Genomic DNA, 15,517 nt, shown 5'->3' with positions numbered 1-15,517 from the left:
CAGGAGAACATTTTCCCACCACATGAAGGTTTTCTATGATCCAAAATAAATTTCCAGCATTCCCAGTCTGCCTCAAGACAAAAAAAAATCCATATATTTTTGTTTCTTGTTATTTTTTCCCTAAAACACTTTTTGGAAGGCCTATTTAAAATTAAAATTAATGAGCTGCAAATTTATGAACCTTCTTTAAAGTCAGTTTCTCTAATAATCCCAGGAGGTCCTTCATACTAATGTGAAACAATTCCAATATCCATTCCATGAGTTTTAAGTAATTTCGTAAGGTTGGCAAAACATGTGCTATTTTAATCTACCACATTTGCCCTAAATAAAAGTAATGCTAATTAATATTTAAGTGGTTTGGAGAAGTATTTGTGTCTGTCTGTGTGTGTGTGTGTGTGTGTGTGTGTGTGTGTACATCAACTTCCTCCAGTAAACTCAAACTGAAGAAAAGGAATCTTAGTATTACTTTCCTTTGGTGAATGAAAGATCATGTACCATCATAAGTTAAAATGTCCTAGTGTACTTCTATACAGAAACCCCATCTGAAAGTCACCAACATCAAAGATGAAAGGTAGATAAATCCACGAAGATGAGGAAAAACCAGTGCAAAAAGGTTGAAAATTCCGAAAACCAGAATGTGTCTTCCCCTCCAAAGGATCACAACTCCTCGCCAGCAAGGGAACAAAACTGGTCAGGGAATGAGTTTGATGAATTGACAGAAGTAGGCTTCAGAAGGTGGGTAATAACAAAGTCCTCTGAGCTAAAGGAGCATATTCTAACCCAATTCAAGGATGCTAAGAACCTTGAAAAAAGGTTAGAAGAATTGCTAACTAGGATACCCAGTTCAGAGAAGAACATAAATGACCCGATGGAGCTGAAAAACACAGCACAAGAACTTCATGAAGCATACACAAGGAACAACAGCCAAATCAATCAAGCAGAAGAAAGGATATCAAAGATTGAAGATCAACTTAATGAAATAAAGCATGAGGACAAGATTAGAGAAAAAAGAATGAAAAGAAATGAACAAAGCCTCCAAGAAATAATGTGACTAAGTGAAAAGACCAAACCTACGTTTGATTGGTGTACCTGAAAGTGATGGGGAGAATGGAATCAAATTGGAAAACACTCTTCAGGATATTATCCAGGAGAACTTCCTCAACCTAGTAAGACAGGCCAACATTCAAATTCAGGAAATACAGAGAACACTACAAAGAGACTCCTCGAAAAGACCAACCCCAGGACACATAATGTTAAGGGCATTATGTTAAGGGCAGCCAGAGAGAAAGGTTGGGTTATCAACAAAGGGAAGCCCATCAGACTAACAGTGAATCTTTCTGCAGAAACCCTACAAGCCAGAAGAGAGTGGGGGCCAATATTCAATATTCTTAAAGAAAAGAATTTTCAACCCTGAATTTCATATCCAGCCAAACTAAGCCTCATAAGTGAAGGAAATTTTTTTACAGAGAAGCAAATGCTCTGAGATTCTGTCACCACCAGGCCTGCCTTACAAGAGCTCCTGAAGAGAGCACTAAACATGCAAAGGAAAAACCGGTACCAGCCACTGCAAAAACATGCCGAATTGTAAAGGCCATCAACACTATGAAGAAACTGCATCAACTAATGAGCAAAATAATCAGCTAGTATCATAATGAAAGGATCAAATTCACATATAACAGTATTAACCTTAAATGTAAACGGGCTAAATGCCCCAGTTAAAAGACATAGACTGGCAAACTGGATAAAGAGTCAAGATCCATTAGTGTGCTGTATTCAGGAGACCCATCTCATGTGCAAAGACACACATAGGCTCAAAATAAAGGGATGGTGGAATATTTACCAAGCAAATGGAAAGCAAAAAAGAGCAGGGGTTGTAATCCTAGTCCTGACAAAATGGACTTTAAATCAACAAAGATTAAAAAAAGACAAAGAAGGGCATTATGTAATGTTAAAGGGATCATGCAACAAGAAGAGCTAACTATCATAAATATATATGCACTCAATACGGGAGCACCCAGATTCATAAAGCAAGTTCTTAGAGACTACAAAGAAACTTAGACTCCCACACAATAATAGTGGGAGATTTTAACACCCCACTGTCAAATATTAGATCAATGAGACAGAAAATTAACAAGGACATTCAGGACTTGAACTCAGTTCTGGACCAAGCAGACCTAATAGACATCTACAGAACTTTCCACCCCAAATCAACAGAATATACATTCTTCTCAGCACCACATCACACTTATTCTAAAATTGACCACGTAATTGGAAGTAAAATACTCCTCAGCAAATGCAAAAGAACAGAAATCATAACAGTCTCTCAGACCGCAGTGCAATCAAATTAGAACTCAACATTAAGAAGCTCACTCAAAACTGCACAACTACATGGTAAGTGAACAACCTGCTCCTGAATGACTACCAGGTAAATAACAAAATTAAGGCAGAAATAAATAAGTTCTTTGAAACTAATGAGAACAAAGACACAACATACCAGAATTGCTGGGACACACCTAAAGCAGAGTTTAGAGGAAAATTTATAGCACTAAATGCCCACAGGAGAAAGCAGGAAAGATCTAAAATTGACACCCTAATCTCACAATTAAAAGAACTAGAGAAGCAAAAGCAAACAAATTCAGAAGCTAGCAGAAGACAAGAAATAACAAAGATCAGAGCAGAACTGAAGGAGATAGAGACATGAAAACCCTTCAAAAAAAATCAATGAATCCAGGAGCTGGTTTTTTTTGAAAAGATGAACAAAATAGACCACTAGCCAGATTAATAAAGAAGAAAACAGAGAAGAATCAAATAGACATAATAAAAAATGATAAAGGAGATACCACCACCTATCACAGAGAAATACAAGCTACCATCAGAGAATACTATAAATACCTCTACACAAATAAACTAGAAAATCTAGAAGAAATGGATAAATTCCTGGACACATACACCCTCCAAAGACTAAACCAGGAAGAAGTCGAATCCCTGAGTAGACCAATAGCAAGTTCCAAAATTGAGGTAGTAATTAATAGCCTACCAATCAAAAGAAGTCCAGGACCAGGCGGATTCACAACCGAATTCCACCAGAGGTAGAAACAGGAGCTGGTATTGTTTCTTCTGAAACTATGCCAATCAATAGAAAAAGAGGGACTCCTCCCTAACTCATTTTATGAGGCCAGTATCATCCTGATACCAAAACCTGGCAGAGACACAACCAAAAAAGAAAATTTCAGGCCAATATCCCTGATGAATATCGATGTGAAAATCCATAATAAAATACTGGCAAACCAAATCCAGCAGCACATCAAAAAGCTTGTCCACCACGATCAAATCAGCTTCATCCCTGGGATGCAAGTCTGGTTCAACATATGCAAATCAATAAACATAATCCATCACATAAACAGAACCAATGACAAAAAACACATGATTATCTCAATAGATGCAGAAAAGGCCTTTGATAAAATTCAACACCCCTTGATGCTAAAAACTCTCAATAAACTAGGTATTGATGGAACATATCTCAAAATAATAAGAGCTATTTATGACAAATCCACAGCCAATATCATACTGAATGAGCAAACGCTGGAAGTATTCCTTTGAAAACTGGCAGAAGACAAGGATGCCCTCTCTTACCACTCCCATTCAACACAGTATTGGAAGTTCTGGTCAGGGTAATCAGGCAAGAGAAGGAAACAAAGGGTATTCAAATAGGAAGAGAGGAAGTCATATTGTCTCTGTTCACAGATGACATGATTGTATATTTAGAAAACCCCATCATCTCAGCCCAAAATCTCCTTAAGCTGACAAGCAACTTCAGCAGTCTCAGGATACAAAATCAATGTGAGAAAATCACAAGAATTCTATACACCAATAAGAGACAAAGAGCCAAATCAAGAGTGAACTCCCATTCAAAACTGCTATAAACAGAATAAAATATCCATATATCCAACTTACAAGGGATGTGAAGGACCTCTTCAAGGATAACTATAAATCACTGCTCAAGGAAATAAGAGAGGACACAAACAAATGAAAAAACAGTTTGTGCTCATGGATACAAAGAATCAATATCGTGAAAATGGCCATACTGCTCAAAGTAATTTATAGATTCAATGCTATCACCAACAAGCTATCATTGACTTTCTTCATGGAATTAGAAAAAACTACTTTAAATTTCATATGGAACCAAAAAAGAACCCGTATAGCCAAGGCAATCCTAAGCAAAAAGAACAAAGCTGGAGTCATCATGCTACCTGACTTTAAACTATATTACGAGGCTACAGTAAAACAGCATGGTACTGGTACCAAAACAGAGATATAGACCAATGGAACAAAACAGAGGCCTCAGAAATAACACCACACATCTACAACCATCTGATCTTTGACAAACCTGATTAAAAACAAGCAATGGGGTAAGGATTCCCTGTTTAATAAATGGTGTTGGGAAAACTGGCTAGCCATATGCAGAAAACTGAAACTGGACCCCTTCCTTACACCTTATACAAAAATTAACTCAAGATGGATTAAAGAGTTAAAGGTTAAGACCTAAAACCATAAAAACTCTAGAAGAAAACCTAGGCAATACCATTCAGGACACAGGCATGTCCAAAGGCTTCATGACTGAAACACCGAAAGCAATGGCAACAAAAGCCAGAATTGACAAATGGGATCTAATTAAACTAAAGAGCTTCTGCACAGCAAAAGACCTAATATCCATAATCTACAAAGAACTTAAACAAATTTACAAGAAAAAAACAACCCCATCAAAATGTAGGCAAAGGATATGAACAGACACTTCTAAAAAGAAGACATTTATGTGGCCAACAAATATAAGAAAAAATGCTCACCATCACTGGTTATTAGATAAATGCAAATCAACACCATAATCAGATACCATGTCACGCCAGTTAGAATGGTGATCACTAAAAAGTCAGGAAAACAACTGATGCTGGAGAGGATGTGGAGAAATAGGAACGCTTTTACACTGTTGCTGGGAGTGTAAATTAGTTCAACTATTGTGGAAAACAGTGTGGCGATTCCTCAAGGATCTAGAACTAGAAATACCATTTGACCCAGCAATCCCATTACTGGGTATATACCCAAAGAATTATAAATCATTCTACTATAAAGACACATGACACATATGTTTATTGCAGCACTGTTCACAACAGCAAAGACTTGGAACCAACCCAAATGCCCATCGATGATAGACTGGATAAAGAAAATGTGGCACATATACACTGTGGAACATTATGCAACCATAAAAAAGGATGAGTTCATGTCCTTTTCAGGGACACGGACGAAGCTGGAAACCATCATTCTCAGCAAATTACCACAAGAACAGAAAACCAAACACCGCATGTTCTTATCCATAAGTGGGAGTTGAACAATGACAACACATGCACGCAGGGAGGGGAACATCACACACTGGGGCCTGTCGGGGGTGGAGGGTTAGGGGAGGGATAGCATTAGGAGAAATACCTAATGTAGATGATGGGTTGATGGGTACAGCAAACCACCATGGCATGTGTATACCTATGTAACAAACCTGCATGTTTTGCACATGTATCCTGGAACTTAAAGTATAACAATAAAAAAAAATGTCCTAGTGTAGGCACTGGTTCATAATGGTATATTCATTTCATTTTATCCAAACTTAACTCTCATAGTTTTAAGTAAGGGACATGCTATGCATTTTGAAAAATAACTATCAAAACTGGTGACTGTTTTTCAGAAATGGTAATAAATCTAATAGAGGGGTTTCTGGCCCCAAGGCTAAAACAGTTTTTCAGAAGGAATTGTTTCAAAAGGAAGCCATTCTGTGAAATTAGGCTAAATGATTAGGACCAACACCTTCATCCTAAATGAAGTCTAAAATAAAAGGTTGGCGAAGAGGAAACAGAAGGCTGCTGTACGGCTCACCTTTAGCCTTGGGGGATTCAAGTAGTGCGGGAAGAAACCCTGAAACAATAAAGAGACTGTCTGTTCACTTGGATCAGGACAGCCTGCCCCTCTTCTTCAGCCCTCTCCTGCCGCAGAAAAGTTACTTGTTGTTAAAAACATACACTATTGTTAAATTGTGTGTGTGTGTGCGCACACGCGCTCGCATGCACAGAGACGGGGGTGGGGATAAATCTTTATATAATAATAGGTTGAATCACATGAAATTGTCCAAAAGGTCAAATATTGGCAATTTCATATGATTCAACTTAATACAATCAGCAAGCATAAAATAGCCACCCCCCAAATACTCACAGAAATTAGAAATATAAGCTAAATTGTGAGATATGTAGAACTGCAAACAAAACCAAACCTAAACAATCTTCCCAACAAAGCTTTTGTTATAATTATTTTGTAATATACATTTTTTTAAAACCACAAAATATTATTGTAACCCATCAACTCTGTTTATCCTCTTCAGTGGGGAAATCTGCACATTCAGGTTTCGGGCCTGGGGTCAAGGAAAAGGAGCTTCTGAGAACAACGCTGTGAAGGAAACACTGACATACCCAGAGAGCAGCAGTTTACCCCGAAGCTGCAGGTCCGCGGCACAGTCCTCTGAATGGCAATTCCTTTCAAAAACAGTCTGTGAGAGAGACAGGAGAGGAAGGTTAGGACAGGACTGAGTGGCAAATGAGTACACAGTGGCCAATTCCTTTCTTGCAAATCAGTGGGAATTCTTCCCCTGAGCCCCTCAGGGCCTCTACTCCCACCTCCAAGAAGCCAGCTCTCCAGCTTGGGAAGGGGTTCTTCCAAGCTCCAAGGAAGCCTAAGTCACCTGTGGTCTTGATTTTGTGAGTGCATTACTTATTTGATTCATTCCCTAGTCTACTGAAGTGCTTCGCCAAGCAGTTTTTTCAAGAGAGGTACTTGGTGGTGGATGTCCTTTCGGTCTTTGCTCGTGTGAGACTGTCTTTCAGATGTTCTTAGATGAATGATAATCCAGTTGAGTAAAGAACTCTCAGATTATAGTTTGGTCATTTCCCCCTGTTTGCTCTGTCTTGGGGAGGCAGGAAATTTACATTTGAAATAGGTTCTGCCTGAGCAATGGGACTTTTTGAATTTGAATTTTCAGTATTAACAGGAGAAGTCAAAGGCAATTAGGCCATCAGGCTGAGGGAATCACAACAGAGTCGGGGAGATTCTTTCCAGTTTCTTGGTGGGGCAGCCAGCAGTTAACAGGGACACAGTGCCTTTTCTGTAACCAAGACTGGGCCTCAACAGCCAAAGCCCCACCCAGTGCTGGGGCCAAGGCTTGGCATGCCAAAACCCAAATATTTCCAGAGAGCTTGCTGGCTGTGCCTGGTCCTGGGCCTATCTGTGGAGGCTTGCCAGGAGATCAGCAGCAGCGTCTGGAGAGGGGTGAGGGCTTTCTTCTATGGTCCATGGAGGGCTTGTTAGTCTTCCCCTCAATCAGTCTCAACCTCTCTGATATTTCAGATCTATGGACAGTAGCTTCCCTAAGTTCCAGATGACAGAGACTCTTCACTACTGTTCAGTGGCTTTGCTCATTTCAGTGGAATTTGGAGAGAAGAGCCTGTTGACAACTTTTAGTTGTAATTTACTCATTATTAAACTTCTTCCTTGTCACTGCTCATGTTTGTGAGTTTTTTCCCCAAAATGTAGTTCCAAGTTATTTCTTCCCTGCCCACAGAATAAGTCCAGGCAGCACCTCGGAGTGCCAGTGTGGGCTCCAGCAAACATGCTGGCCAATGAACAGTCTAGACTCAACCAGACAAGAGTAATTTCGCCTATGGAAATTCATATTCCCCTGCCACATTTCCAAAAGAAAAAAGTGTCCCAGCCAACACTCCCTTCCTTGATTATCAGGAAAAATATCATGGAAGTCTTGGGCAAAAAGAGGAAATTCCCATGTTCTTTTGGACACTACTGGGGTCAAGGAGAGAGCCAAATTTCCAGGAGATTTCAATATATTTGTGCTTTCTTTTTTTTTCTTTCTTTCCTTTTTTTTTTTTTTTTTTTTAACATGGAGTCTCGCTCTGTTGCCCAGGCTGGAGTGTAATGGCGCAATCTCGGCTCACTGCAACCTCCGCCTCCCAGGTTCAAGCGACTCCTCTGCCTCAGCCTCCCAAGCAGCTGGGACCACAGGCACACGCCACCATGCCTCGCTAATTTTTTTTTGTATTTTTAGTAGAGACGGAGTTTCACCATATTGACCAGACTGGTCTCAAACTCCTGACCTTGTAATCCGCCTGCCTCGGCCTCCCAAAGTGTTGGGATTACAGGCGTGAACCACCGCACCCGGCCAATTTGTGCTTTCTTTGCCATCTCAACTAAGAAGAAAACAGGAGGAAGTGGGTGTAAGGATGGCATGAACGACTCAGGCAAGATGAAAGGTGGGCTTTATGAGCTTTGAGGACAGAGGGAAGCTGCCGAAGAAAGCTTCCCCACCAAGCTAGTGAAACTTCAGCTTAGAGGTCCCCAGCTGACATGGCCCCTACAGAAGCCTTGCACAAACTTTGTTTTCATAATTTCACCTTTTTTTTTCCCTTCAAGACCCACCCTCTACTGTATAAGCCTCAGGTCTCACAAAACCCGGATCAGCCCCTAGGGTACCGTCCCCTCATCACACATGCCCTTCCTGTCTCACAGGCAAGAGAGTCCAACTTTGTGAGGCATGGAGGGGTGAAGGGGTGGAGGTGGAGGTGGAAGAGGTGAGAACGGAAGAACAGGATGTGACCTAAATCCATCTGGTGATGTGCAGGCTACCAGATCTGGCATGTGCCCTCCTCACCTCTGTCACCCTGGCTTTCTCATGCCAGCTATCACTCAGGTTGGCCTTACAACTTTCCACCCAGGGCCTCCCCACAAGCAGATCCCCAGATTCCTCCAGCTAGTTCACCTAGTACATGTCCTCTCACCCTTCAACGAGCAAATCTAGACCACTTCTCTGAGTACCTGCGCAAGTTCAGGCCCATCGTGAGCTCTCACAGTTCTATATACTTTTACCTTCTACTACTCATCTCAATCATAACTAACCAATTTTATCATTACATGTTCAGTGGCAGTCTCCCCTGCTAAAATGATGTCCCAAGAGGATTGCGGGGGCACCATATCAGTCTTGCTTGCCTCTGTGCCCGCCCTCAGGGCCTGGCAGGTAATTGCTGCTTTATCAACACCAAAAGACCACACATTGCCCTGAGAGACAGAGTGACCACTCAAATGGGGAGCCAAATGGTGGATGCCCCAGCTAAGAGCCAATACTAGCACATTGTTCATCAAGACCAAAGCTCCAGCCCCCTAACCAAAGTACTGTCCCTTAGCCATGTGAGATGCAAAGACTTCTCATGAGGAATTGGTTGCTTTGTAAAGACTCTTTTTCCTTGTCCTAACTTTCCCTTGAACTCTGCTATTTCCCGTCCCTGAAACTGGCTTCTTTAGCTGTCTAGTCCTCCAATGCTGCTGAATTTCCATTCAACAAAGGCAAGCCCTGAGTTTGACATATATACACACAGAGTGTGTGTGTATATGCACACATATACATGTACACACATATCCCTACAGCTTATATGAGTGCTTGTACTGATCAGATAAAATTAAGCACAATCATGGAAAGACAAAATACTAGTTAAGAAATAAGGAAATTGAAAGTTTAATCCTATTTTAACTGTATTACATTAAGAAAATTGACTTTTCTTCCCTCCATGACTCAATTTCCTCATTTATAAAATGAAAATAATAGCACTAGTGACTGTCCTATAAATCCAGATTAGCATATAGCCAGGGGTAGGAGCTTGCAGTGATAGTGATTTTGTCTTAGGCACTGTGCATCACTATTTACACTGGCAAATGTGAGCAACAACACTGTGCCTGAGTGAACACCATGAAGCTTAATTAGTGGATGGTGGGGCTGGGTGTGGATGGCAGGGCCAGGAGTGATGGCTCACACCTGTAATTCCAGCACTTTTGGAGGCTGAGGCGAGTGATCACCTGGGGTCAGGAGTTTGACCATGATTGACAGGGGGGTACTGAAATCTCCTGTTATTATAGTGCTATCAATTTCTCCTTTCAGATCTGTCAGTGTTGTATATACTTAGGTGCTCTGATGCTGGGTGCATTTATAATTGTTATGTCTTCCTGTTGAATTGATCCTTCTATCATTAAGAAATGACCTTCTTTGTCTCTAGAGACAGTTTTTGAATTAAAGTCTATTTTGTTGATAGAAGTATTAACCACTCCCGCTCTCTTTTGGTTGGTATTTGCATGGACTACCTTTTTCCATCTCTCTGTGTGACCTTGAATCTAAAAGTGAGCTTCTTGTAGACAGCATATAGTTTGATCCTGTTTTTATTTTATTTTTTTTTTAAATAATCTATTCAGTCATGCTGTATCTTTTTATTGGGAAGGTTAGTCTATTTACATTTAAAGTAAATATAGAGACAGATTTACTATTGCCATTTTGGTAACTCTTTTCTATGTGTCTTGTTCTTTTGTCCCTCTTTTTCTCTCTTGCTGTTTTCTTTTTCTTGTATTGATAGGTTTTGATTTCTTTCTTTTTTTAATATAACTTCTATAGGTATTTTCTTGGCGGTTACCAGGAGCTTACATAAAATAACTTGTAACTGTCATTATAAGTTCACAATGTAACTTTACTTGCATAAAAGAACTCTGGTTTTCCCTCTGCTCCCCACATGTTATATGCTATTGATGCCTCAATTTATATCTATTTATATTATGTACCCATTAACATAATTTAGTTAATATTTATAATGGTTTTTAAAATACTTACGTCTCTTAACTTTCTTCATAGACATAAAAGCTATCTACTCATCACCTTTATAGTAATACAGCGTTCTGATTTTGTCCATATACTTACCTTTACCAATGAGTTTCCTTCTTTATTATGCTCTCTTGTTGTTATTTAGTATCCTTTCATTTCAACTTGAGAAGCACAGGTTTGCTGGGTATATTACTGTTGGCTGGCAGGGTTTTTAAATTTTATTTTTTTAATTTATTAGAGACAGGGTCTCACTCGGTCACCCAGGCTGGAGTGCAGTGGCATCATCTTGGCTCACTGCAGCCTCTACCTCCTGGGCTCAAGCGATCCTAACATCTCAGCCTTCCAAGTAGCTGGGACTACAGTCACATGCCATCATGCCCGGCTAATTTTCTGTTTATTTTTTTGTAAAGACAAGGTCTCATTATGTTGCCCAGGCTGGTTTCAAACTTCTAGGCTCAAGTGATCCTCGTGCCTCAGCCTCCCAAAGTGTTGGGATTACAGGTATGAGGCACTGTTTCTGTCACCCCACTCTCTTCTGACCTGCAAGGTTTCTGCTGAAAAATCCACATCACTAATCATCAGGGAAATTCAAATCGAAGTCACAATGAAATATCACCTCACAACAGTTAGGATGGCTATTATAAAAAAGAAAAGAGATAAAAAGTGTTAGTGAGGGTATGGAGAAAAGGGAACCCTTATACATTGTTGGGAGGAATGTAAATTAGTACAGCCATTATGAAAAAAGTATGGAGGTTCCTCAAAAAAATTAAAAATAAAACTACTATATGACCTAGCAATTCCTCTTCTGGGTATATACTCGAAGAGAATGAAATCAGTACCTTATAGAAATATCTGCATTCCCATGTTCATTGCAGCATTATTCACAATAGCTAAGACACGGAATCAACCTAAGTGTTTGTCAACAGGTGAATGGATAAAGAAATTGTGGTGTGTATATATGTATATATACTACACACACACACACACACACACAAATGGAATATTATTCAGCCTTTAAAAGGAGATCCTGCCATTTTTGATAACATGGATTAACCTGGAAGACATTATGGTAAGTGAAATAAGCCAGACAAAGAAAGAAAAATATTGTACAATCTCACTTATTGTGGAATCTAAACAAGTTAAATACACAGAACCTGAAAGTGAAACTCTGGTAGTTACCAGTGGTTGGGGAGGGGATAGGAAGTGGGGAATGGGGAGATGTTGGTCAAAGGTACAAAGTTGTGGTTAGGTAGAATGAAAAAATTTAGAGATTGAATGTACAGCGTGATGACTATGTTAACAATATTGTATTATTCACTGAAAATTTGACAATAAAGTAGATTCCAAGTGCTCTTACTATCAAAAAAAAAAAAAACAAAACAAAAAAAACACTATGTTAGGCAATGGATATGCTCATTTGCTTGACCATAGTAACCATTTCACTATGTAAATGTATATCAAAACATCATTTTATATACTTTATATACATTAAAAAACAATAAAATCAAATTCATGAACAAAATAAATGTTATTTTAAGTTACTAAATTTCAGAGTTTGTTATGCAGCAATAGAATACCAGAATACTCAGCCAACCTAATGACCTTCCCTAAGTTGGGCAATGCTATGAACAAAAATGGTCTGCACAATCCCTGGCAAAGTCTTGGCTTAGGTAAGACCCTCCATAGGCCAGGAATGCAATTGTTTAATAGGTAAAAAAGCAATAAACCATGGAATCAAGAGACCTGTGTCATGCACTGGGGAGCCTGATGTTGAAACTCAGTTCCTGTGTTCTAGACCTGGATTAGTCTCTTTGGGCAAATGGCCAAATCGTTTTCTAAGGAACTGAAAGGCATCTCTCTGGAACAGAAAGGTGGACAGACTAAAGCCTTGGAATACTAGATGACAACGCAGTTTCAAAAACCAAGCAGAAATGACTTCTCCTTTGTACAAAGTACAAAAAGTACAGGTTCTCCATGAAGCCAATGGCCCAAACTCCTGATTTTCCTCTGAGGGAACAATCCCAATAGCTCCAACTTGGGCCTTTAAGAAAAGTCCTCAGCCTGATTTTATCCACATTCCCCTAAGTCCTCTGGCAAACACAAGTTTGGCTGCTTGAATCAGACAAATCGGAACCCAGCTTGGAAGCAGTCTCCTCCCCCTCCCTCCAGACTCCACCTGCTAGTTGGCCAAAGCCCTGTCTAGTTATTTCCCTGGCAGAAGTCTTTCCAGCAAATGTAAACAGATGTAAGAAGCCATCATCTCTCATTCCACCCTGGTTAAAGGAGGTTCAAACCTTTCTCTCGGGAGACAATTGTTTCCTGTCTCAGGCTTCAGAGAGCTGAGGGCTGGACATCCAGTGGCCTCCTCAGCCTCATGGACTCAATTTCTCTGCTGGCTCCTTCCTCACCTTGGTCTTCATCTCAGGTTTCCCTGGGAAAAAAATATTTTCCCCCAGTTGTCTTTGAAAATATTTTCTCCAGCTTCTCACTAAATCCTTACTCTACTTCTTTTAGAACAAGACTGGCAACTTTTTCTGAAAAGGGTGAGACAGTATATGTTTTGGGTTTGTAGGCTATACGGTCTCGGTCACACTACTGAACTTTGCTGTTGTAGAGCAAAAGCAGCCATAGATAATACATAAGGGAATGGGCATAGATGTGTTCCAATAAAACTTTATTTACAAAAACAGGCAGTGGTGGATTTGGCCTATGAACTGTTTGTTGAATCCTGTTCTAGAATATTTGGCTATGTTTCTTCATTTCCTTCAAGCCAGAAAAAAAAAAAATTCAATGAATCCAGATCAAGTTGCATTTTCCTCTGAGTCAGAGTAAGGAGGCTGGGGCTGGCTGTGCTTCTCTTACAGTGCCATGGTCACCAAGGCCAGGGCAGCTTTGGGGACATGTGATTCAGAAATGGTAGCTCAGTGTCTGCTCCTGGCTGAGGTGACTTCACAGAGGATGTCATCTAGGTGCTAAGGCCTTGGGAGGGGTAGCTCATTTCTCCCACCCAAATCTGTACCAGAAAATCTTCCCTTCTGATCTAACAGGAAATAGGATTCTTAGCCTAGTCCAGCTATCTTGTTCAGAGGAGGATCAGTTTCTTGGACTTGGTGATATTTGCTTTAAAAACAATACAATTATTGACATGGATTCAACACTATTTATAGGGTTGATATGGCAACCAAATCCCATGCTGAAGCCTGAAAAAAGGAGAACAATTGGACTGAATAATCCCACACCAAGGAGAGGAAACAAGAAGGCTATTTTTAAGCTGACTTCATCAATGCATTTTTTTGTTTGTTTGTTTGTTTTTTGAGATGAGTCTCATTCTGTCACCCAAGCTGGAGTGCAGTGGCGTGATCTTGGCTCACTGCAACCTCCACCTCCCAGGTTCAAGCCTCATGCCTCAGCCTCTTGAGTAGCTAGGATTACAGGCACGTACCACCACGCCTAGCTAATTTTTGTGTTTTTAGTAGAGATGGGGTTTCCCCATGATGGCCAGGCTGGTCTCAAATTCCTCACCTCAAGTGATCCGCCTGCCTCAGCCTCCCAAAGTGCTGGGATTACATGTGTGAGCCACCGCGCCCAGCCTGGCAATATATTTCTTGATATGCAGTGTGACTTAGCAGAAGGTCTCTGCCCCTACAGTGAAGCATCCTGCCTGGATGACAGGAGTGACATTTCTGAACTGGTGTTCCTTCCATAGCCCCACATAAGCTTCCAGAGCCACGTAATTCATGCTTATAACCCCCAGCATCTAGCACAGTATTTAAATTTTTTTGTATTCATATAAATGCCATGACCTGAGTGTAAGAGGTTTCTCCCTCCCAATTCTGTTTCAATGGGCTGTTTTCCCAGAATCCAAAACTGCCCTTCCTGTGGCACGTTATAAGAGTGCAGGAATTTCAGCTCCATTCAGCCCTGTGCCTAAACGAAGGAAGGTAAAGGCTCATTGCGTCTTAAAATCAAGGCATACACTGTTGCTTTATAAAAAATTCATCAAGAATCAATGAAAGGCAAATCGTTCAAGAAATTAAAGCTGAGGAATTCCTTCTATCTCAGGGTCTGTACAAATTGTCCTTCCAGATTTTGAAACCATGGAAGGATAAAAAAAACCCTCTTGGTTTCCCTTTAAATATAAACTCAGCACCAATTTTGCTTTATGATCCTGTGGTAAAACTAGAAATGACAAGCTCTGCTGTCTTGGGTGTCTTTTACTCCATGGCTCTGCAGTTTGCAGAATTATCCCCTCTGCCTAAAGGCAACATTTTTTAAAACATGGTATATATTCATGGGATACAAGTGCAGTTTTGTCACACTGATAAATTCTGTCATGGCAAAGTCAGGGCCTTTGGTGCATCCATCACTGGGCCAATGCACACTGTACCCAAAAAGCAACCTCCCATCATCCACCTGGCTCCAACCTCCCCACCCCTCCATTGTCCATCACTCCACAATCTGCTTCCATGTGGAGACATTACTTAGCTCCCACTTATAAACGAGAACATGTGGTATTTGTCTTTCCGTGTCTGAGTTGTTTCACTTAAGACAATGGACTCCAGTTCCATCCATCTAAAGGCATCATTTAGGTGATCCAGTTCAACCCCTGTGGTAACTGAGCAGGGCTGACTGCTTGGTGAGGCCCTGGCCCCATGGGACTCCCAGCCCAACGCTCTTCTGGATCTGCCTGGGACTAGGTGGCCTTTTATGGGACACATTTCATGTCTCTCTATAATCACAACTTTTCATTTCAGCTCGAAACTCTCTTCTAGGGACTTT

General features: G+C 40.5%; 1 protein-coding gene across 3 annotated transcripts in view; it reads right to left on the bottom strand.

The window, feature by feature from the left end:
• ITGA9 (integrin subunit alpha 9) overlaps positions 1 to 15,517 on the bottom strand; it is a 385,385-nt gene that overhangs the window by 172,813 nt on the left and 197,055 nt on the right. For all 3 annotated transcript variants that reach the window (XM_005546647.5, XM_074031685.1, XM_045386478.3), the window contains one exon: positions 6,507 to 6,583. In XM_005546647.5, the coding sequence (XP_005546704.2) occupies positions 6,507 to 6,583 (77 nt within the window). The remainder of the gene's footprint in view (positions 1 to 6,506; positions 6,584 to 15,517) is intronic.

The sequence above is a fragment of the Macaca fascicularis genome, chromosome 2 (genome assembly GCF_037993035.2).
Source record: "Macaca fascicularis isolate 582-1 chromosome 2, T2T-MFA8v1.1".
NCBI classification, from domain to species: domain Eukaryota; kingdom Metazoa; phylum Chordata; class Mammalia; order Primates; family Cercopithecidae; genus Macaca; species Macaca fascicularis.
Note: the sequence above shows the minus strand (reverse complement) of the source record. Positions and strands in the feature narration are given on the sequence as shown.